This window comes from Pocillopora damicornis, chromosome 5 (genome assembly GCF_964200805.1).
Source record: "Pocillopora damicornis chromosome 5, jaPocDami1.2, whole genome shotgun sequence".
Classification (NCBI taxonomy): Eukaryota; Metazoa; Cnidaria; class Anthozoa; order Scleractinia; family Pocilloporidae; genus Pocillopora; species Pocillopora damicornis.
Window position 1 is genome coordinate 7,538,119 of NC_142674.1, and position 20,135 is coordinate 7,558,253.

At 37.4% G+C, this 20,135-nt stretch overlaps 4 protein-coding genes across 5 annotated transcripts in view; 3 read left to right on the top strand and 1 right to left on the bottom strand.

The window, feature by feature from the left end:
* The window catches only part of LOC113671967 (CXXC-type zinc finger protein 1), a 10,245-nt gene extending 2,688 nt beyond the window's left edge, over nucleotides 1-7,557 (top strand). For both annotated transcript variants that reach the window (XM_089207332.1, XM_089207333.1), the window contains exons 3-17: nucleotides 97-167; nucleotides 1,503-1,603; nucleotides 2,157-2,269; nucleotides 2,400-2,486; nucleotides 3,096-3,170; nucleotides 3,708-3,791; nucleotides 4,154-4,225; nucleotides 4,406-4,608; nucleotides 5,222-5,330; nucleotides 5,420-5,515; nucleotides 6,008-6,121; nucleotides 6,587-6,630; nucleotides 6,761-6,851; nucleotides 7,122-7,274; nucleotides 7,389-7,557. In XM_089207332.1, the coding sequence (XP_089063458.1) occupies nucleotides 97-167; nucleotides 1,503-1,603; nucleotides 2,157-2,269; nucleotides 2,400-2,486; nucleotides 3,096-3,170; nucleotides 3,708-3,791; nucleotides 4,154-4,225; nucleotides 4,406-4,608; nucleotides 5,222-5,330; nucleotides 5,420-5,515; nucleotides 6,008-6,121; nucleotides 6,587-6,630; nucleotides 6,761-6,851; nucleotides 7,122-7,274; nucleotides 7,389-7,499 (1,524 nt within the window). In that variant the 3' untranslated portion in view covers nucleotides 7,500-7,557. The remainder of the gene's footprint in view (nucleotides 1-96; nucleotides 168-1,502; nucleotides 1,604-2,156; nucleotides 2,270-2,399; nucleotides 2,487-3,095; nucleotides 3,171-3,707; nucleotides 3,792-4,153; nucleotides 4,226-4,405; nucleotides 4,609-5,221; nucleotides 5,331-5,419; nucleotides 5,516-6,007; nucleotides 6,122-6,586; nucleotides 6,631-6,760; nucleotides 6,852-7,121; nucleotides 7,275-7,388) is intronic.
* On the bottom strand, nucleotides 7,558-12,053 carry LOC113671957 (large ribosomal subunit protein mL46). Its single transcript, XM_089207337.1, has 5 exons — nucleotides 11,927-12,053; nucleotides 11,500-11,777; nucleotides 9,782-9,985; nucleotides 9,117-9,224; nucleotides 7,558-8,725 (listed from the first exon to the last, which is right to left on the bottom strand). Exons 1-5 carry the CDS (start codon nucleotides 12,021-12,023, stop codon nucleotides 8,582-8,584), a joined length of 831 nt encoding a protein of 276 aa, XP_089063463.1. The 5' UTR covers nucleotides 12,024-12,053; the 3' UTR covers nucleotides 7,558-8,581.
* Nucleotides 12,019-13,622, top strand: LOC149044935 (lysophospholipase-like protein 1). Its single transcript, XM_089207338.1, has 2 exons — nucleotides 12,019-12,480; nucleotides 13,280-13,622. Exons 1-2 carry the CDS (start codon nucleotides 12,032-12,034, stop codon nucleotides 13,605-13,607), a joined length of 777 nt encoding a protein of 258 aa, XP_089063464.1. The 5' UTR covers nucleotides 12,019-12,031; the 3' UTR covers nucleotides 13,608-13,622.
* Nucleotides 13,623-14,211: 589 nt separating this feature from the next.
* On the top strand, nucleotides 14,212-20,108 carry LOC149044936 (uncharacterized). Its single transcript, XM_089207327.1, has 3 exons — nucleotides 14,212-14,319; nucleotides 15,168-15,856; nucleotides 16,366-20,108. The coding sequence occupies exons 2-3, from the start codon at nucleotides 15,169-15,171 to the stop codon at nucleotides 19,332-19,334; spliced, it is 3,657 nt and encodes a 1,218-aa protein (XP_089063453.1). The 5' UTR covers nucleotides 14,212-14,319; nucleotide 15,168; the 3' UTR covers nucleotides 19,335-20,108.
* Nucleotides 20,109-20,135: the final 27 nt, after the last annotated feature.

A 20,135-nucleotide genomic window follows, 5' to 3' on the forward strand; every position in this document is an offset into this window, starting at 1 on the left:
TTCTTATTTTAGTAATATTAATGATTCTGAATTGTAAGTGACTTTAATTCATACACTCAGATATCACCACTGATTCTCATTATGCTTGTAATTTAGGAAGAAAAGTCCAAGAAAGATGATTCAGCATATTGTGTATGTGGAACAAGTGACACCAGTCGCTTTATGATGTAAGTACTGATCACCATGTGGCTGAACAATAGAGAGGGGGATTTAGTGTCTGTGGGGTACAAGAGAAAAAGAAATTGTTTTGTCTCTAAGCAGATGAAATAATGTGACCATGCAAACATTAAGTTAGAACATGGCCTTGCAAACTGGAAAAAGATCCAGCCACAAGCAGGAAATTTTCATGTTAGCACCCAATTGATGAATGTTTTTTTTGTTTTCCTTCATCGTAATGTCTTATTACTGATTTACAAGGAAATGTGTTACAGCAAGAGGGGAGAATTTATGATCTGATCTTGGGAGTTACAAAGGGGCATCAGATTATATTCTGCAATCTTACACTTCTCTAAATGGTGACACTTAGAAAACTTGTGTGTTGTTAGAGGGGTTAACTTTCTAAAGAAACTGCGGTGCTGCATTGGTAGGAGAGTATAACAGGGTAATTTAGTACTGGTATCATCAACTGAGTTGATGACATAAATTGGCCACCATAATGAGTTTAAAAGCTGTTGTTTCGAGTGTTAGCCATTCATCAGAGCAATTGGAGGAATTGTGGGTTGTGTGTGGGTTTATCTGCAGAAAATGGATGTATACTATTGATGGGAATATGGTGACAAGAGCACAAGAATAAATTGGAGGGATTAAAAGTGCTGATTTGGAAGATAAATGTTTGTTCTAGAGTTTTGCAGCTTTCCAAACTGCCTAGATATAGGGAAAGACTGAAAACTGTCATGTGCTGCTTAGAGTGGTTAGGGAGATCAAAGTGTCTAGTAACTGGTTTGGATGTGTCTTCGTCATTTCTTTCTATGTTGCGAAGGTGTTCTCAGAATCAGTTACCTGTCGTCTCCCTGTTTCACCAATGTGTAACTTTTTGCAATAAGTGCAAGTTATGCAGTAAATGACATTAGCAGAGATGCTCATAAAGTGATCAGTGATCTTAATAGATCTCTTGGGCCCCTGACATTTTCTCTACATTTTGAAGAATAAAAGGACAAGTTTTGCACCATGAGTGAGTGCATTTGAAAGTCCTAGCCATTGTTTTGAAATGAACTCCTGACCAGAAGGTAGCCTATGTTTTTGTCGCATTTGAATGAAATTAGTGGAGTTTGTGAAAATATAGTACCAGTCTCTGAATCGTTTTCAAGCAATTTAAAGTTTTTAAGAATGATAGATTTAACTGCGTGGTTGTGAGGGTGAAATGTAAAAGTGAATGGAATTCAAATTCAAATTGTGTGTTGTTACTTTGGTAATGCAAACAACATTAATTAAATTTTGCCAGAGCTGGTGAGGGTACTGGTACTGGTACATAATTATATATTTTGTAACTGTCTCTTGCTCAGATGTTGTGACAGATGTGATGAGTGGTTCCATGGAGACTGCATCGGCATAACAAAGCTGGAGGCTAAAGAAATTAAGCAGTATTACTGCGCACAATGTTTAGGTGAGTCATTATCTGAACTCTTTGATCCCTAAAAGTGATAAGCATTGAATTTCTCCCAATAGTACTATCCCTGAATCAAATGTGAAGGTCATGAGGATAAAGGAAATGATCAGGAACTCAAGAGGCTTGTCATTGTGAGACCAGTTCTCCTGGCTTATAACTACCGTCATGCATAAGGAACAGTAGAGAGAATTTGTGTACTGATGTGATAGTTTAATTTAGTTTAACCTTGTAACTCTCATAAGTGACCAAGACAGAATTTCTCCTTACGGTATCAATATAATATCAACCAGACAAGTGATGAGAATATTTAGAAAAATATCAATTTGGGGATAATTAATTGATCCAATATTAAATTCTCTGAACTAACATTATAAGAATTGTATAGTTGACAGTAAGGAAAATTACAAATTTGATGTGGGAGTTAAACGGTTGAGATGACCTTGTCCATTCAGCCATTATACTAAGGCAAAATGGTGGATATTTTCAATTTAGAAGTAAAAATGCAGTCATTTTAAGGTGCATTTACCCTTTTATTTGTTTCTTGCCTCAGAAAAGGACCCAGACTTGTGTATCAAGTACAGGCTCAAAAAACCGAAACCTGAGAAGAGAGACAAAGTTCCCTCAGAGAAGAAAGAAAAGCAGCACAGTTCATCAAAAGATGATGTAAGTGATATGTTTCAAGGTTCTTTTATTTGCCTGTTTCATTTTTTTTTTCCCATTTGTTTTTATCTTTTTCAAACACACTAAAAAATTGAAACAATTTTGACAAGATGAATGTTTATGTTCCCTGCAGAGTGAGCGTAAGAGATCAAGGAGAACATGTGGTGAATGTGTTGCATGTGTTAGGACAGAGGATTGTGGACAGTGTGACTTCTGCAAGGTACTGTGTTACTAAACAGAATCTTTTACAAGATGAAGCCTCTCCTTCAGAAAGTTTTATTTGAATTCAGTGAAACATTCTTGCCTTATATCTCCTCCTGGTCTGCTCCAAAGTTTGGGAAAAGAAGAAATTAGTTTTTAAGGAGAACTGAGTGAGTTCCTGTATGACAGAGAGACTAAATGGCTGACTGACTGACTGACTGACTGACTGACTGACTGACTGACTGAATGACTGACTGACTGACTGACTGAATGACTGACTGACTGAATGAATGACTGACTGAATGAATGACTGACTGAATGCATGACTAAATGGCGGACTGACAGGCTGGCTGACTGGCTGACTGACCAACTGACTGGCTGACTACCTAACTGTCTGAATGCCTGACTGCCTGCCTGATGGACTATAGCTGACCAACTGACTGACTAACTTGCTGACTGGCTGACCAGCTAACTGACTGACTGTTACCTAACTGACTGGCTAACTTACAAAGTGAAAGGAGAATTCTATTAACTAACCACCAGTCTAACAGCTATGTGGCTATGTTATTGTCAGGTTGCCTCAAAAAGTGAAAAACTGGTTTTGTAAGCTTTCATCTGTTCTTTTTAGGATATGAAGAAGTTCGGTGGCCCCAACAAGATGAGACAGAAATGTCGCTTACGACAATGCCTTCTGAAATCAAGAGTAAGCTAGGCTATTCATTTTCATGCACTAGTTGCCATGTAGCATGTAGCTCCATTTTCTGCATATAAACACACACAAAACCCACAATTCCTCCAATTGCTCTGACATAGGGCTAACTCCCAAAATGTCAGCTTTGAAACTCTTTACAGTGGCCAGTTGACATTATCAACTTAATTGATGATACCTAATTACCCTGTTATCCTCTCCCATCAATACAGCACCACAGTTTCTTTAGAGAATTAATCCCTTTATTCAAGCAAACTGGTAGGTTTGTGTCGTTGTAGTTGTAACTAACATAATGTTGCTTTAACCCTTTAACTCCCATGAGTGACCAAAACAGAATTGCTCCTCACAATGTTAATGCAACCAGATAAGTGATGAGAATAAAGAAAAATATCAATTTGGGGATAATTAGTGGATCCAATACTAAATTCTCTGAACTAACATTATAAGAATTGTATGGTTGACAGAAAGGAGAATTACAAATTTGATATGGGAGTGAAAGGGTCAACCTAATAGTAACTTGTTTTATATCAGGTTCTTCTACGAGGTGGCACAGCTTACAGGGACATGTTGAAAGATGAAGAGAGTAGAAGGGAAGATGGCGATATCGATATTGAGGTACACAACAAACTTATTATAAGATTTTTTGGTCTCCCTTTATTTGAAGCCTTCAATTGTGCAACATACTACAAAAAAGGTTATTCATTTCAATCTCCTTAAATCTGTTGCTAGTCTAGCACTTATGAACCTCCGATTTTTACCAGAAACTGTAGCACTTAAAGCATTCAGTTGCTAAGTAATTAGAAATAAATATTTATATAATAAGCTCAGTTAAGCATGCATTCTGATTGGTTCTCACTTATGATCTATTGGAGGACAGATGTATAGATGACATCTAATCTCAGAATTAAGTCAATTCTGTGCAGAAAACTTTCTGTAAAGTCATCACACACTAACATTTCTTTTATTCTTGGTAACAGAGTATTTTTCCACTGAGAAAACAACGGAAAGCAGTGAAGATGAAACATGCCAAGTCTTCAGAGAGTAGGAAGGTTTGTCAGTTCTGATAGCATTCTGAGTATCTTAGCTAACCAAATGACAAAAAGATTGCTGCAATAGAAATGGTTTTATATTTGTCAAGATAGTAAAACAGCTTGCTAAATGGCTAAACTTTGATGCCCCTTGTCAAAAATACCAGATGGCATTAAGGATCAAATTTTTTTGTTAAACAGGAGAAGCTGAGGCAAACCAGTGAGAGGGCACGCAAAAGAAAAAGGATCATGTCAAATGAAGAAAAGAGTAGACTTTCTACTGAATATTGTGAAGAAAGAGAAAGAGAGGAAGTACGGCAGTGTTATGGTCCGGGTTGCACCAATGCCGCTCGTTCTGGCTCAAAGTATTGTAGCGATGAGTGTGGCATCCAGCTTGCTGTCAGGTAAAAATGCAGACAAATCTTGTAGATCTGAATTGTAATAGATTGCAGGTAAATTCCAATTTAGATTAAATACATCAAGATTATGGTAACTTGTAATAGTAGACAGTAGAGAAAAAGTTTTCATTTGAATGGTGTAATGCACTTCAGGTGCATTACAGAACTTGTAATTTTTTATGAAAAAAAAGAGAATAGTCATGCAGATGTATGCACCATACCAGTGTAAGGTAGTAGAGCCTACCTAGGATCTGGGTATGCTTCTTTTCAGCAATTGCTTAGCCCTTTAACTCCCATGAGTGACTGAGAGAGAATTTCTCCTTACAATATCAATACAATATCAACCAGACAAGTGATGAGAATAAAGAAAACTATCAATTTGGGGATGATTAGTTGATCCAATACTAAATTCTCAGAACTAACATTATAAGAATTGTAAGGTTGACAGTAAGGAGAATTACAAAGTAAGTCTGGGAGTTAAAGGGTGAAATTGAAGCTCGCTTGCAAGGATCATTTCTTTCGTTAAAAATTATAGATGAAAGCATAGAGTAGTCTTAATATTAATTAAATTATATCAATATTCTATATTCCAAAAGTTCTAAACATTTTCTCCCTCTAGACGCATTCAAGAGATTTTACCCCAGAAAATGGCTAAATGGCAAAAATCTACAAGTGTTGCTGATATCAAAGCTGAGGAGTATCTGCAAAAACTGGCGAAAAAGAAAGAGGTACAGTCTATGTTTACATGAAAAAATGAGATGTTTTTACCAATTTCTACCCTTCTTGGCTTTGACAGAAGCATTCTGTTCCTTTTCAGGAAGCTCAGGAGAAGTTGATGGAACTTGACAGACTGAGTAATGAACTTGATGCTTTTATAGAGAAGACAAAACATGCTACAATAGAAGAATCAGAGGTACAAATATTTTAAGTGCATGGATCAATGCCAGTCACTAAAATCCTGAAATGTTGTCAATCTTGTATTCCAGGCTTAGAGAGTGATAGAGTTTTGTGATTTTGAAAGAGTGCGATTTGTGATTCATCTGTCAAGACACATGGGGAATGGAGAAGATTTTCAAGCTATGGTCGGCAAAATATCAAATCCTTTTTAATCATTTAACCTCTAAGAGTGCCTGGCAATTAAGAATAAGGGAAATGATCACCAATCCAAGAAGCTCTTTATTGGTTAACAAACTCTCCTTTTCAGTATTTAAGGAAATGTATAGAGAACAGTATGGAGAATATGAGTACTGATGTTAGAATGTAAATGTTTAATGTTCAAAGAGCTTAAAACTAACCAAGATAACGAAACACAATTGAAGGTATTCCCAAAAATTGTAGTTCTTACCAAAAACTACTTTGTACAACATTATGTTCAAGTAAATTATCATGGTCTGTTCTTTGTCAGGCACAAGACACTGAAGTAGAAGGTGAAACAGATCTTCAAGTTCACTGCATCACCTGTGGACTACCATTAGCTCCTAAAGTTGCCCTCAGACATATGGAGAAGTGTTACATGAAGGTTCATAGAGACTTTTTCATTCAGTCCCTGCTTTACAACTGAAATATAATCAATACCCATAACTTTACTTTGCTATGAACACCTTTCCCTCCCACCCTGCCTTCTTTCCCTCTGTGACATGCTTTTAAACAAGATAATTCGGTTTTATCAACTACAAGGATGATGTAAATTGGCCACTGAATCAATCATCAGCCCTTTGCTATTCACTCTCACAAAGGGCTAGCACTCAAAACATCAGCTTGAGAAACTCTTTGCGGTGGCCAATTTGCATTATCAATTCATCTGACAAAACCAAAGTTACTTGTAATACCTCTTACCAATGCAGCACCACACATTCCTTAAAACTTTTCCCCTTTATTCATGTCTGTGAACAGTTTGAAACTTGAGAGTTCAACATGATCGAGTAAGTGGCCATAACATGACATAACTGATAACTTAAGGTACTTGGGTTCTGCTCTCTTACAGAATGAAAGCTTAACAACATTTGGTTCCATTTACAAAAGTGCTGGGTATGTGTTTTGGTTGTTGTAACTGCTCTCAGGGGTAACCATTTAGAGAGAATGGTTGTTGTGTTGTTTTTTGACTTTGTTTGTTCTGAACCTTTGCTTAGGACTGAAATTTTATGCTTCAATTTTTCAGGAACTTGTTCTGTGATTATTACAACCATCAGCAAAAGATTTACTGCAAAAGACTCCGAGTTCTATGCCCTGAACATACAAAGGAACCAAAGGTATCATCATGCTTTTGAGACATATTAAGTAGTTTTCATTTGTTTGCATATCATAACTCTGTAAAAATCTTTAAAGCCCTACTCAATATGTATGTGAACTAACTGCTCACTTCTTAAAGAATATTGAAGACCTACAAATACTTTTATTTCAAACTTTTTAATTCATGGTGGATAAATGCAAAAATTAGACAAAACTCTCAGAACAGGTTTTTATTTAGAGCAACGACCTTCATGACATCATTATCAACAGATTCCACTTTCTTTTTTAAGATCTCTGCCACTGATGTTTGTGGCTGTCCTCTAGTCACTAACGTCTTTGAAGAAACAGGAGATTTTTGTCGGGCTTCAAAGAGGAGATGTATGAAACATTATTGCTGGGAGAAGTTACGCAGAGCAGAGATTGATTTACAACGAATACAGCAGGTTTATCTTTTCCTACTTTTCATACCTGAAAGAAATTTAACTTGTCTGTAAGTTCTCACATTATTGAAATAACTTTAGTCTTCTTATCTGACCTATTTTTTTGTTTCATTTCAGTGGCTAAAACTTGAAGAGGCATTTGAACAAGAACGGTCCCTCAGATATGCTGCGGCACAAAGAGGAGGAGTACTAGGTCTACTGCTGCATGAGACAACATGCCATGAATAAAACAACCTCCTGCAACATTTTGAAGACTTTGTAATAAAATAAATAATTTTCTTTACAATTTTGTCAACATTGCCTTTATTTTTAAGATAATCACTCCTGATGCAGAAATGTTGGTAGAACAATTATAGTTTCTATGAGTGGAAAGGGGCCATCATAAGTAAGCTGGTTAGGGTGTTAAGTTATACCTTCACTTGTGGAATCTAACTGCGAGCCAGTCAAATCCGATTATCACACATTGATCTTTAAGTTACAAGGAAGTTTCCATTGGCAAAGGGAGGTTACAAGTTCAGTCTTAGATACTTACTGAAGGACAGAGGCTGATTACTACAAAACCTCCTGAAAAATCACCTGTTAAATTTACTCTGCAAGATATCTTCCCTTATTCCTAATGGTCAGTGCACTGGACTCTGGGTTGAGAGGCCTGGGTTTAAGACCTGGCTGGGACATTGTGTTACGTTCTTGAGAAAAACACTTTACTCTCACAGTGCTTGTCTCCACCCAGGAGTGTAGACAGGTACTGGTGAATTGTCAAGGAAGCCTGATGAAATACTGGGCGGGTAACCTTGCAATGGACTAATGTCCCATCCAGTAATAATACTCTAGGAGTGTAAATGGGTACGGGTGAATTTTCAGGGACGCCTGATGAAATGCTGGGAGGGTAACCTTGCGATGGACTAGTGTCCCATCAAGTAATAATACTCCAGGAGTATAAATGGGTATGGGTGAATTTTCAGGGAAGCCTGATGAAATGCTGGGAGGGTAACCTTGCAATGGACCAGTGTCCCATCCAATAATAATACTCCAGGAGTATAAATGGGTATGGGTGAATTTTCAGGGAAGCCTGATGAAAGGCTGGAAGGGTACCTTGCGATGGACCAGTGTCCCATCCAGGGGGGAGTAGTAATACTCCTGGTCACTTTATGCAACATGGAAACTGGAATAAGCTCTGGCTGGGTGGACCAATAGGCTCAAGTGCAAACTTTACTTTGTCTTCAACTCAAAGATAACCATGTAATAATAAAGAAAACAAGGGGACATTGTATTTAATCAATCTAATCCTTGGTTTGTTTTTGTACTAACATTTAAAATATAAACCGTTTTATTGTCTTGAAATATTCTGCATCAACAAAGTCTTTCATTTCCTTCCTTGTCACCCAGATGTGATCAAAGTATCCTTCATGTAGTCTGACACAACCTGTTACATAGTTCACTTTGTAGAAAAATACCTAGGAAACAAAAAGAAGATTTTGAGGACAGACACACTTGGCAAGTTAAGACAACAAGTTCTGAAAAGTGTTTGGGTGCATCTCAGTAATATTTTTGGGTCTGAGATAACGAAAACTCTGTCAAGTCTGAGGTAGGTTTTGATTTTGAGTGCATCTCAGTATAAGTTTTGGGCCTGAGATAAAGAAAACTCTGTCAAGTCTGAGGTAAGTTTTGATTTTGTTTCAGTAAGAGGAAAAGAGCTGATTTCATTCTTTTGAAGACGTAACATCTCCCTATTCCCTAAAAGCATCATTAAAGTGAACCTCAATCAACAAGGTACCATACCCTTGCCTTCAGCCTGGCACTCCTCCAGCTTTAACAATGTTATCTTTTGAACATTATTGACCTCACCTTGTCATTTTTGTTTTTGTACTTTTTCATCACAGCAGTTGGTGCATTGCTAAGAAAATGAACTTTTAGATCAGTGCCACAAGTGTCACTTAAACTTTTTGATGCTACCTGAAATAAGTAAAAAATGCAATTTTATTTACAGTTATTGTTAATATTTATAGGAGTTGGACAAAACCCTATTGCCCACAATGCCATCACCTGTGTTGTGAATGATGACAACACATACTTTGTTTGCAGATGAACCCCAAGATGAAACCATCCCAATAAAAGCAACTACACTGTGCCTGTAGCTTTTTTTGTTAAGTAGACTGTTTAGTTTATTTTGCTATGAATGTGGTTCAGCCATTCAAAACATAGGGAAAAGGCTGTGCACATGACCATTACAACATGATAACCACTGTCTTTAAGAGTTGTTAATTCCAGTTTTACTAAATTGAAACCCCTCTACTCCCAAAAGTTATTAAGATGCAACTTCTTCCTCTTATATTCATACATTATCCAGCAAAATGGTCATGAGAATCCTCAAACATATCAGGTATAAGTTATTATCTTGATCTAGCACTAAATTTCCCTACTAATTTATGAGGAAATGTGTAGCTGCTAATGGGGAGAATCAACAACCAGATCAAGGGAGTTGAAGGTTAAAAGGGAAGATGTCAACAAACCTGTTGAAGAGTGTCATTGGTGTTTGTCACTTCACCAAATGGCAGCTCCCATGTCACTGAATCCTTTTGGCGTCTTACTAACAAAATTAAGTTGTCTTGTAGTTTGCGATGCAATGATTTAAGGTCAGTTATTTTGTCTGCTTCTGTCTCTCGGCTCCCTGGCTGATAAAGTCTTAATTCCTCTTCTTGCTCCTCTTCAAATTGCTGTTGATTTATCATGACTAAATTAAATTTCATCATATGTGCAATCCACCTATTTACTTTTCTAATTGTGGGCTACAAGAAATCCTTAACTTATAGAAATTTTTTTCAGGATTTCCAAAAAAGAGAAAATTCCTATTCCCAGTTGTTACTAAAGCATTTCGTGATAACACAGAACTGAAATATTGATGTTTCCTCGATTTTTCTTGAAAACAAAGCCTACATCGGGGTTTACATTTTAAGGGATTTACCTTAGCCATAGACAAAACTAAAGAAAAAATGTAGACAATTGAAACTGTCTGAAAAGCTTCAAAACTAAATAAAAAATTGTTGCTGCCTAATAACCAACTTTTCTAGTTCACTTGCCCTCTGGATAAAGCTCCAAACAAGCCACAATATAATCCATATCCCAAGGGGCAGTTTGGTTCCAGAGAGTATCAAGGGTAACAAAAGACATTTTCTATGGTAACTTCAATGTTTGAACCTCTCAGAGAGATAATGTGAAGTAAATTATGTGCTATCTTTATGTGTAATATGACTTCTTGGCTAAAATAGTATATCAAGTGGCATGTACCAGACGCACATAACTGTAGTAAAATAGGCTCCTTTTAACAAGAACAGTCACAATGCAAGATGCAGGCAATAGTGCCAATCAACATTGAGCATGAACACATTATTAACTAATTCTTTTCTGTTCATGATATCTTACAGGAAGGTAGAAATCATCAAGATCTTTTCACTTGGTTTATAGTCAAACTCAAATCTTATCGGCATGTACAAAAATCTGAAACAGCAAAATAAAATGACCAAACAAAACAAATAAAACAAGCAAAATGACCAAAACAAAACAACCAAAACAAAATAACCACTATGACCAAAACAAACCACTAAAATGATCAAGATGAGTGGAGGATAAAATGTCACAGAAAATGTAGATTTCACTTCAGATGTTCTCTTGCATTTAAGGCTTTGAAATAAATTGAGGCTGTCTCTCCAAACCTTTTTTTTTCCACCACACCAGCGGTTGAAACTATAATTTGACACATATATGATTGTAGTTTCTTGGACAGAATGCCAGCCATATTGAATACTAAAGTGTATACAGAAAGGAAAAGGAGGAAACAGATAGCTGTATTCATTGACATAATTTTTTATTCATTTATTTGGTTACGAAGGTTTCCTTGACACCTCATGCCAAGCCAATCGCAATCAAGACGTAACACCTGACACCTCTGGGCATTCATTTTATAACTATAGGCTGTTTTTGTTTTGTTTTTGTTTTGTTGTTTTTTTTAGGTCATTTCAGTTGTTTCATTTTGCCTGTGATGTTCATTTTGTTTCAATAGTTTTGTTTTGGTCATTTCAGTGGTTTCACTTGTTTCATTTTGTTTTGCTCATTACCATCATTTTGCTTTGCTTGTTTTGCTCCTTTTGCTTATTTCACTTGTTTCATTTTGGTTATTTCATTTCGCTGTTTCAGGTTTTTGGAACATGCCAATCTTAACAATCATAACAACCTTTCTTTTCGACTCCATCATTCCTATTGCCATACTTTCATCATCGTCATCATCCTTCAGGTTTTTCTTCCGTTCTTGAATTCCTTCCCACTCAACTTCATCCTCTGACAGTGCACTGTGTTCAAGTTCCAGTTGATCTTGCAGTTCCTCATACCGTTTTTCCAGTTCTGATTTCTCTTTTGTGATCAGTGGCAAACGTTGAACACAAACTGCACTGAAGATCCTTGAAATCCTTGGTTTTGGTTGAACTGAGCAGAAGTTATTTCTATTGATAAAATCTAAGAGAGAAATCTCCTCTATAAAATCCAATATTTAAATTCTTTATCTTATCAGTGTATGCGCAGGACAAAATCCCCCAAAGTAGTCTACCAGTTTTCAAGCAAACTGCCTGGCCTACAATCCCTTTTATGAACTAAAGTGCTCTTACTTGTTATTTTCACGCTATCCCTGACCGATAAAGGGTAATTTCTTGAAGAAAAACGCCCGAAACCCATTCTCGCAAAGTATGCTCCTGGAGCCGCCATTTTGAATCATGCTTTGCAACCACTCATTACGGAACGCCTGGCTAAAAACAAGCATCATGGCGCTAAGGAAGTTAAAGAGCGTGACTTCACTCGAAAAGTTTCATCAAATTGGGTCTCTATTTTTCCTCCATGATCAAGGACATACAGCAGAAAGTTCCAGAAGTCTTCTTACAAGAATTTTGAGCGAAGAGTTTGAGTTTGACCATATTCGAGTAATTTATCCGCAAGCTCCAGATATTCCTTTCCAGGTCGCTCATGGCGGACTTGAACAAGGGCTTTGGTACGAGCGGAACACTTTGAGCCCCACTGCTATAGAGAGGATGGACTCGATTGATCACTCCTGCAGTTTGATTTGCCATTTGATTGATCAGGAAAAATCTCGCGGAATTCCACTGGATAGGATCGTCATTGGTGGATTTGGGATGGGAGGGAATCTTGCCATGCATGTAGGGTTCAGGTATGCGTTTAAGAGGGTCATGACTTACAGATGTAATATTCGAACTCAATTTTGGTGGATAAAACCTTAAACCTCAGTTTTTTTCTTTCTTTGCCATGAAGCAATCTTCGCTGAGACTTGTGGACTCCTTACTCTTTGTAGTTGGCATTTAGAACTTGGACTGAATCAGCTCGCTGAACCTCATCTTTACAATAATGACTAGGAGAAATTCCAAGTTCCTTAAGAATCTTCATAGAAGCCTGAAATTCAATATTAAAATGGGCTACTGCATCATAAATGCCCAACTTCAAGGTCTCAGAGCCAACAAAGACACTACTGTACTCCCAGAACATAGCATTGAGGGCCTAATTCTAATTTTGTGTCTTTCCTTCAAGACACCTTCTCAGAAGACTGACTTCACTCAGTCTAGCAAAAATTGGTTCCAGTTCAGCATGGCATCTAAGAGTAGATCAGCCCCATGCTTGTAGCAGTTTCTTTGATTGGCTTGATCCCTCATGTACCCACACCAACTAGTAGCACTCTGGGAAATGCTGCAAATGCAACTTTCTGCCAGCTGAGGATGCACTATGAAACAAACTGGCATGAATAACTGATTTCATAGCTGGAGAATTACCAGGACTCTTATTTTGCAAGATGATCATCTCACAGCTGGAGCTTGGGCCACCTGTGATGTGACACATGTTCTGCATACCACTAGAACTATTACTTAAGCTGAATATTGCCTGACAGAGAAATTGCATGTGACAAAGAAATTGCACTTGACATTGTAAGACTTGTCCTTTTTTCTTTTGTCCATCAGGTATCTCACAAACATTGCTGGTGTTTTTGCTCATTCTTCCATCTTATCAATGCGATCAACTGTGTTTGAGACAATAAGAAAAGAGAGAGAACTTAATGAGGACCAGAAGTTCCCTTCTTTGTTTATGTGGAATGGAAGAAAGGATAAAAACTGGCTGAGATGGGCTGCACATACTGCAGAGTGTTTCATGGACTTGAAGATACAAACTGATTTCCAAGTGAATTATGCAATGCAAGGACATGAAATTATATCAGATGAAATATTTTACTTAAGGAGATGGGTGGAACAAATGATTCCTAATCTTGACAGAGATGCCAATGATCAATAAAGTAAATAAACAGGTGCACTTGTTTCTTGTTTGGGTTACTATTTAGTCTCTCAAGTTTATCTGATTTGATTTGGTAATTGTGATAAGCAGGGAAAAGAGACACAGTATATGAGGGTGGAGTCCTGTTTTTTTTTTTTTTTGACACCTGTCTGACAGATTAGTGTCAAAAGCAGCCAGTTTTTTTTTCTCTTTTTTTTGAGGTCCTATCACCACACAAATTTATATTCAGGTTTTAAACTATTTCTGCCTCTTCATTTGGCCTAAGCTTACTAAAAATTTTGTTTAAGTTATTGTTCTTTTAAATCTGCTGGGCTGGTTCAGTATTACAGAACTAGATAAATTGATGATTGAATAAAGGAGGTAAGTTTTTAAAGAAGAACTAAGATGGTCTTTGACCTGTTAAAGAGGCCCCCCTAAAATTGAAACGTTACCACGAAATACGAGTAAATCTACCAAAAATAGAAACCCCTGTAAAAGTATAAGATTAGGCGAACCTTGCATGATCGGGTAACGCGTGACCATCTGTTACTATGACCATCGAAAACTTCGCGTGAACGCCGAGGCAGGGCCACTTTCCGCCAACCGCACCAGGCGATGACGTCACGGGAACGTCCCTAATTTGCTTTTAGAGGGAAGCCGAAGTGATGTACTTTTCCTCTCAGGGTTACTGCTGTGATTCGCTGAGTTGTTCCTTCTGTTTGTGATAAAGCAGGTTGGTATTTCTTAACTTTCTTAAGATCGGTTTTCTGGTCCAACAAAGTTAAATGAAATGTATCTTATAGCTACCGTTTCACCAAATTTCAACTTGAGTCTTTCGAGCACGCATTAGATTATTGCGAACCTAATTAAACTTTCGTTGAAAGTAGTCGATGTGAAATAACTTATAAAACAAAATAATATAACGTAAGTTCAAAAAACCTTGTTTGATTTGGTAATGAATGTGTCTCGAGGCGCGCCATTTATACACGTAGCCGTTCACTACAATGCTATTGTTGAACTTTCGTTTTCGATTATTATCACTCCGGGTTGATATCAGTATCTGTGGTAATTTTTGCGCAGCTAACACCTTCACAGCCCTCTCTACAACTCTTAGTCGCCAACTACATGTGCTGGATCTAAAGAAAAGCTTTGCGAACAAATTAGAATTAGTAAAACGTTCCAAGTTCTTGCCTTTAAGGAAGTCCTGATGAAATTCTACTTTAGCGTAATTTTGCCAACTATTGTGGATGGCCTAGATTTATGGGGTGCGTACTGTAACTTCGATATCGTAAGCTCAATTGAGAGGCTTCAACTTACTATATTAATGTCTTAGATTAACTCTTCGTTCCTAGCTCTGTGTGTTGTATTTTACATGTATATACTTCAAGTAATGTTCAGTATAGCATGCACAACCCCAAAACCTTTGGAGCTTTAATTCTTATCGTGACGAATTAAAGGATTTAATGTCTTTTTTTGTATCAATCCCCTCTCTCTCCAACCACAATCGAGTGAAATGTATTGGTTCTTAAATAAATGAGCCACAACCTTTAATATAAGGCTTTACTCAATTGCTTATTTCAGGATGACAATGGCCACAGCTGCTCCTGCAGTGTCATTTTCCTCTACTAAAGAGACCATCAATTATGCAAGACTTTGTCGTCTTCTGGTTGATGTGGGATCTTGTGTGCTACAGGACACATTTGACAGGTTTAATCCCCCAAGCAACCTTCACAAACACTTGATGACACATCATGCCACACTACATCTACTTCATAAGAAAAAAGTCTTAAATCCAACACAATGGGGAAAGTTATACCCTGCAATACCAACCTCAGTATCATCAAAAAACTTTGACATAACTCTTCTGACAGTACTACTGATGAACATTTGTAGCCTAATTCCACCTGCTACTGGATGGGATGCACTTCCCCCTGCCGCAGATATGAGCACAGAGGCCGACATTGCCCGAGTGAAATACTTTAGAAATACAGTGTATGGCCATGCTGAGAAGGCTTCTGTGGATGAAGCTACATTCAATGTGTATTGGCAAGACATCAAAGATGCTTTAGTGAGACTTGGAGGACATGCATATGGAGTGGCAATTGATAATCTTAAAAATGAGTGCATGGACCCTGTATATGAAGAACACTACAGAGAACTTCTAAAAGAATGGAAAAGAGATGATGATAACACTAAAGACAAACTGGATGAGATTCATTGGATGCTAGAAGAACTAGTGAAAGCATCAGCAAGCAAAACACAACCAAAAGGTAAATTTATCAGCAGCAAGTTGATTTGAAGACAGGGAAGGAAAAACAAAATTGATGATAGAGGAATGAGGAGAAAAAACCAGAAGAAACCACAAACAAACTTAGCAAGAAATTAGAAGAATCATCAAGCCTGTTTCTAATCCTTTTTTCTTTTTTACTTTCCATTCCTTCCTTTTTCTATCCTTTTTTTGTTCTATGTTTCCTTTTCAGCACCTTCTTTTCCTCCTCCCCCTTTAGTCATTATCTTCTTTTTCCCTTTTTCCTTATCTAAGGTGAAAATTAAAGAGAGGAAAGGAAAAGCAATCATTTGCATGCCTTTTTTACTTTTTGAGAAAATTAAACTAAATACATTCAAAGAAGCCTGATTACATTGAAACATTCTCATTTTGTCTTTAATTTCTTTTGGAAGAGATGCAAGCATCTAAGATTCAGTTTTCATTGATTGAAAAAAAATATTGTTCTGAAATCAAAATTAATTCTTTATTTACCTCATAGCAATATTACTTTAGTTTCAGATGTTGAGGAACCAACTGAACTTATACAAAGGATTCGCCAACTTTATTTGACACGTGAAAGGCAACTTTCACCATTTCCTTGGTGTGACCTTGAGCTGAATGATATATTTACCAAGCCAACCATTGTCAGGCGAGACAAAACTAGACAAACAGGTGCAGAACAGGTAATCAGCATAACTGGAGTCTTTAAACCACACAGTGGATGCTCTAAGCCCAGAACTGTTCTGATTGAAGGAGAACCTGGAATGGGCAAGACTACCTATTGTCAAAAGGTAGTGTATGACTGGGCCAATGGTCAAGAAACAGATGCTTCTTTCCCAAAAATTAAATTGGTTCTCCTGCTCAAATGCCATGACATGTCAGGCAACATCTGGGAAGCCATTGATGATCAGCTGCTTCCTAAAGATATTGAAGAGGAAGCAAGAGAGAACTTCTTCAAGTACATTCGTGCCAATCAGTCCCAGGTTCTCTTGGTACTTGACGGATTAGATGAAGCACCTTCCAATCTCATGAAGATATTTTCAGACCTTGTTGAGAGCAGAGAGCTATCAAAGTCTCACATCATTCTTACATCCAGGCAAGAGGGGAGTGTTAAGATAAGAAAGTTTTGTGACACCTTGTTTCAGATACAAGGATTTGCTTTAGAGAATTCTTACAATTACATCAAACACTACTTCAAAGACTTGGAGGCACAGGGACAAAACCTTATGAAGGACATAGAACAAAATATTGAACTTGGAGAACTGATTGTCAATCCCTTGTTCACAGCAATGCTGTGTCTTTTTTATGAAGATTTAGAAGGTGGTCTGCCTCTAAGCAAGACTCAGTTGTATCTTGAAATCACAGAATGCATTCTTAAGAGATTTTGCCAAAAGCAAGGGTTGTCTCACAATAATGACAACCTAACTGAAGTTTACAAAGAAGAGCTGGAACAATTGGGAAGTATAGCCTGGAAGACCTTGAAGAGATATCAAATGCATATTGATGAAGGTGTATTTACAGCTACAACTACAAGAAAATCACCTCTATTTGAATTTTTGTCGGTTCAGTCTAACAGCAGCAAAAGAAGATCCCATACATGCTATCGATTTACACACAAGAGTTTTCAAGAATTCTTTGCAGGTCTTCATCTTTCTGACCAAATTTTGAAAGGGGAAACAGACTTTGAGAGACTGCTTACAAATGAAAGAGGAAACTTAAAGTCTCTTGAACCAGTCCTTTTGTTCACAGTTGGTATTCTTGGACTTAGAAGTGAAAATGATGCTTTGTCTATTTTAGAAATCATTATCAAGAAAACCAATCTTTTCAAAAACTGTGGGTTTCAAAATTTTTATCTTTGTTTTGCATTAAAGTGCATCGGTGAATGCTCCACTGAAAATTCAAGACTTCGATCCCAGATGATAATTTTTTTGGGAACAAATGTGGAGCTTCAAGAGTTGATAATATCTGACTACAGTTTCCCCTTTAAGTTGTTTGTTGAGGCCCTTCAAGTCAATGGTACACTCACTCATTTATTAATACCTTTTTCAACTATTGGAGACCAGGATATTGTGTCATTGGCAAATATGCTTCGAGTCAATAAAACTCTGACTACAGTTAGACTCATTACAAATGGTTTTGTCAGTGCACATAATGTGCAGCAACTGGCTGATTCTCTAATGGTTAACAAAACAGTAAATGACTTGATGTTTGGGGGAAATGCATGGGGCAATGACGCAGTCAGGATCTTGGCAGATTATTTGAAGAGGAGTGAAAGCTTGAGTTCCTTAAATCTAAGTTTTGGTGACATTGGTGATGCAGGAGCCACAGCACTTGCAGAGGTTTTAAGGACTAACACCACTTTAAACAGTTTGGGCCTTTGTTATAACCCAGGCATTGGTAATCCCAGTGTTATATCACTGTGTGAGGCTCTGAAAGTCAATACAACTCTTAGCTCATTAGATTTGTCTGGAACTGGTATTAGTGATGCTGGTGTTCTTTCTCTTGTGGAAGTTCTCAAAACCAATGCCAGCAGCCTAACCTCATTGTTACTGTCAGATATCAAAATAAGTCATCAAAGTATTAAGTCTATCGCAGAAGTCTTGAGAGTCAACTCTACTTTGAAAGACCTTCAATTCGAAGGAAATAAGGTTGGTGTTGGTGGAACAAAGTTGATTGCTGAAAGCCTTAAAGCCAATACAACCCTGAAACTTCTAAGTCTCTCAAGGAACAACATCAAAGCTAAATGTGGCCGTTTATTTTCTGATTCCCTCAAAGTTAATAGGACACTGGAATCTCTGACTTTGGCAAAGAATGCCCTTGGTTCTCGTGGTGCCCAACTTCTATCAGAGGGGCTCAGAGTGAATACCTCACTTAGACATCTGGACCTGTCTGGGAATTCCATTGGCAGTGAAGGTGCAGAGTCAATTGCAGAGACCATCAGAGTTAATGCTTCACTGACTAGCTTGAAGCTAAAAGGGAACAATATTGGTGATCCTGGGGCCAACAAAGTTTCTGAAGCTCTTAAAGTCAATGTCTGTCTGGAGGACCTGAATCTGTCATTAAATGGCATTGGTACTGCTGGAGCTGAGTCAATTGCCGAGGCCCTTAAAAGTAATGCTACTCTGACTGCTTTAGACCTTAGTTTTAATGTCATTGGCGATAATGGAGCCCAATCACTTTGTGAGGCTCTTATGACAAATGTCACCCTGGTCTACCTGGATCTTTGTAACAACAATATCCATTCAGCTGGTGCTCAGGCATTTGATGAGCTCCAAGGATATAATAACGCCTTAAAGATGGTAAGTTTAGCAAGGAACAGTATTGGTGCTTTAGATGATCATGGGGATCAAGAACTTTATGAAGTCCCCATAGGAAACGTTCCTCTTCTTCCATTTTCACATTATTTTTCAGTGCAATTTACTCATCAACGAAGTTTTGATGTACTTGTGTCTAAAGAAACTTTGATGCTACCTCAACAGTAAAGCATTTTGTACATTACCAGATGGAAATCAAGTTGTAAAAAGCAAATTTCCTTTCTGTGCTTGACTTGTTAAGGCCAACACACATGAAAAAGTATGTTTCTTATTTGACAGTGAATGTCGATCTGTTTCCTCTAAAAGAGAAGGGCCTTCTGCTGCTCTCCTCAAACCCTAATTTTTAAAAACCAAACAATTTTTCTTCCAAGAGTTTGTTGAAAGCTCTGATGTTTTTCATGCCTTAAAGAGAACTAAATTCATTGACAAGGTACATGTTTCTTTTCCTTGTTCTGCTAATGCAGGTTGAGGATTAGGTTTAATTGTACTATGCCCAAAAAATGGTGTGTTGAGATGTTCATATTTATGTTTCCCTGATGATATGCTATACCAAAGTGGCCAAATGTGTCTTAAAGACAAGATTGAGGCAAAGCAAAGGTTGATGCTATCAATGTAAAGTAACTATACAGTTTAGGAGAGTAGAGCCAAGTCTCCCTCATGTTGACATCAGTTCTCACACAGGCAACCCAGCCTCAAAAAATGAGCCTCCGTAAAGATGGAAATATTTTTATGTTGTGTGATAATCCTGTAAGAAGTGAGTTTGTTTTAATTACAAATTTTAAGTTCAGATTTTTAGGTTGAGGGTGCAACTGTTTATTCTCATACAAATCTTTACATTTTGCCCACTGAGCAACATAAACATATTTTCATGGTTTTTCATGGTTATGGACAATCTTTTTGTGCTTTGGCTACTTATAGTTATCAAAACAAATTTATGCTCAGGCAACTAACTGACACAATACCCCTCTG

Excerpts from the sequence above, each read along its gene's own strand:
- LOC113671957 (XM_089207337.1), bottom strand. The coding sequence starts at position 12,023 with ATGGCGGCTCCAGGAGCATACTTTGCGAGAATGGGTTTCGGGCGTTTT. Across the intron at positions 11,778-11,926 it reads GGATAGCGTGAAAATAACAA|ATTTTATCAATAGAAATAAC; the intron begins GTAAGAGCACTT and ends TTTCTCTCTTAG. Across the intron at positions 9,986-11,499 it reads TGATGGAGTCGAAAAGAAAG|CAATTTGAAGAGGAGCAAGA; the intron begins GTTGTTATGATT and ends ATAAATCAACAG.
- LOC149044935 (XM_089207338.1), top strand. The coding sequence starts at position 12,032 with ATGCTTTGCAACCACTCATTACGGAACGCCTGGCTAAAAACAAGCATC. Across the intron at positions 12,481-13,279 it reads GCCATGCATGTAGGGTTCAG|GTATCTCACAAACATTGCTG; the intron begins GTATGCGTTTAA and ends TTTGTCCATCAG.
- LOC149044936 (XM_089207327.1), top strand. The coding sequence starts at position 15,169 with ATGACAATGGCCACAGCTGCTCCTGCAGTGTCATTTTCCTCTACTAAA. Across the intron at positions 15,857-16,365 it reads AAGCAAAACACAACCAAAAG|TTTCAGATGTTGAGGAACCA; the intron begins GTAAATTTATCA and ends ATATTACTTTAG.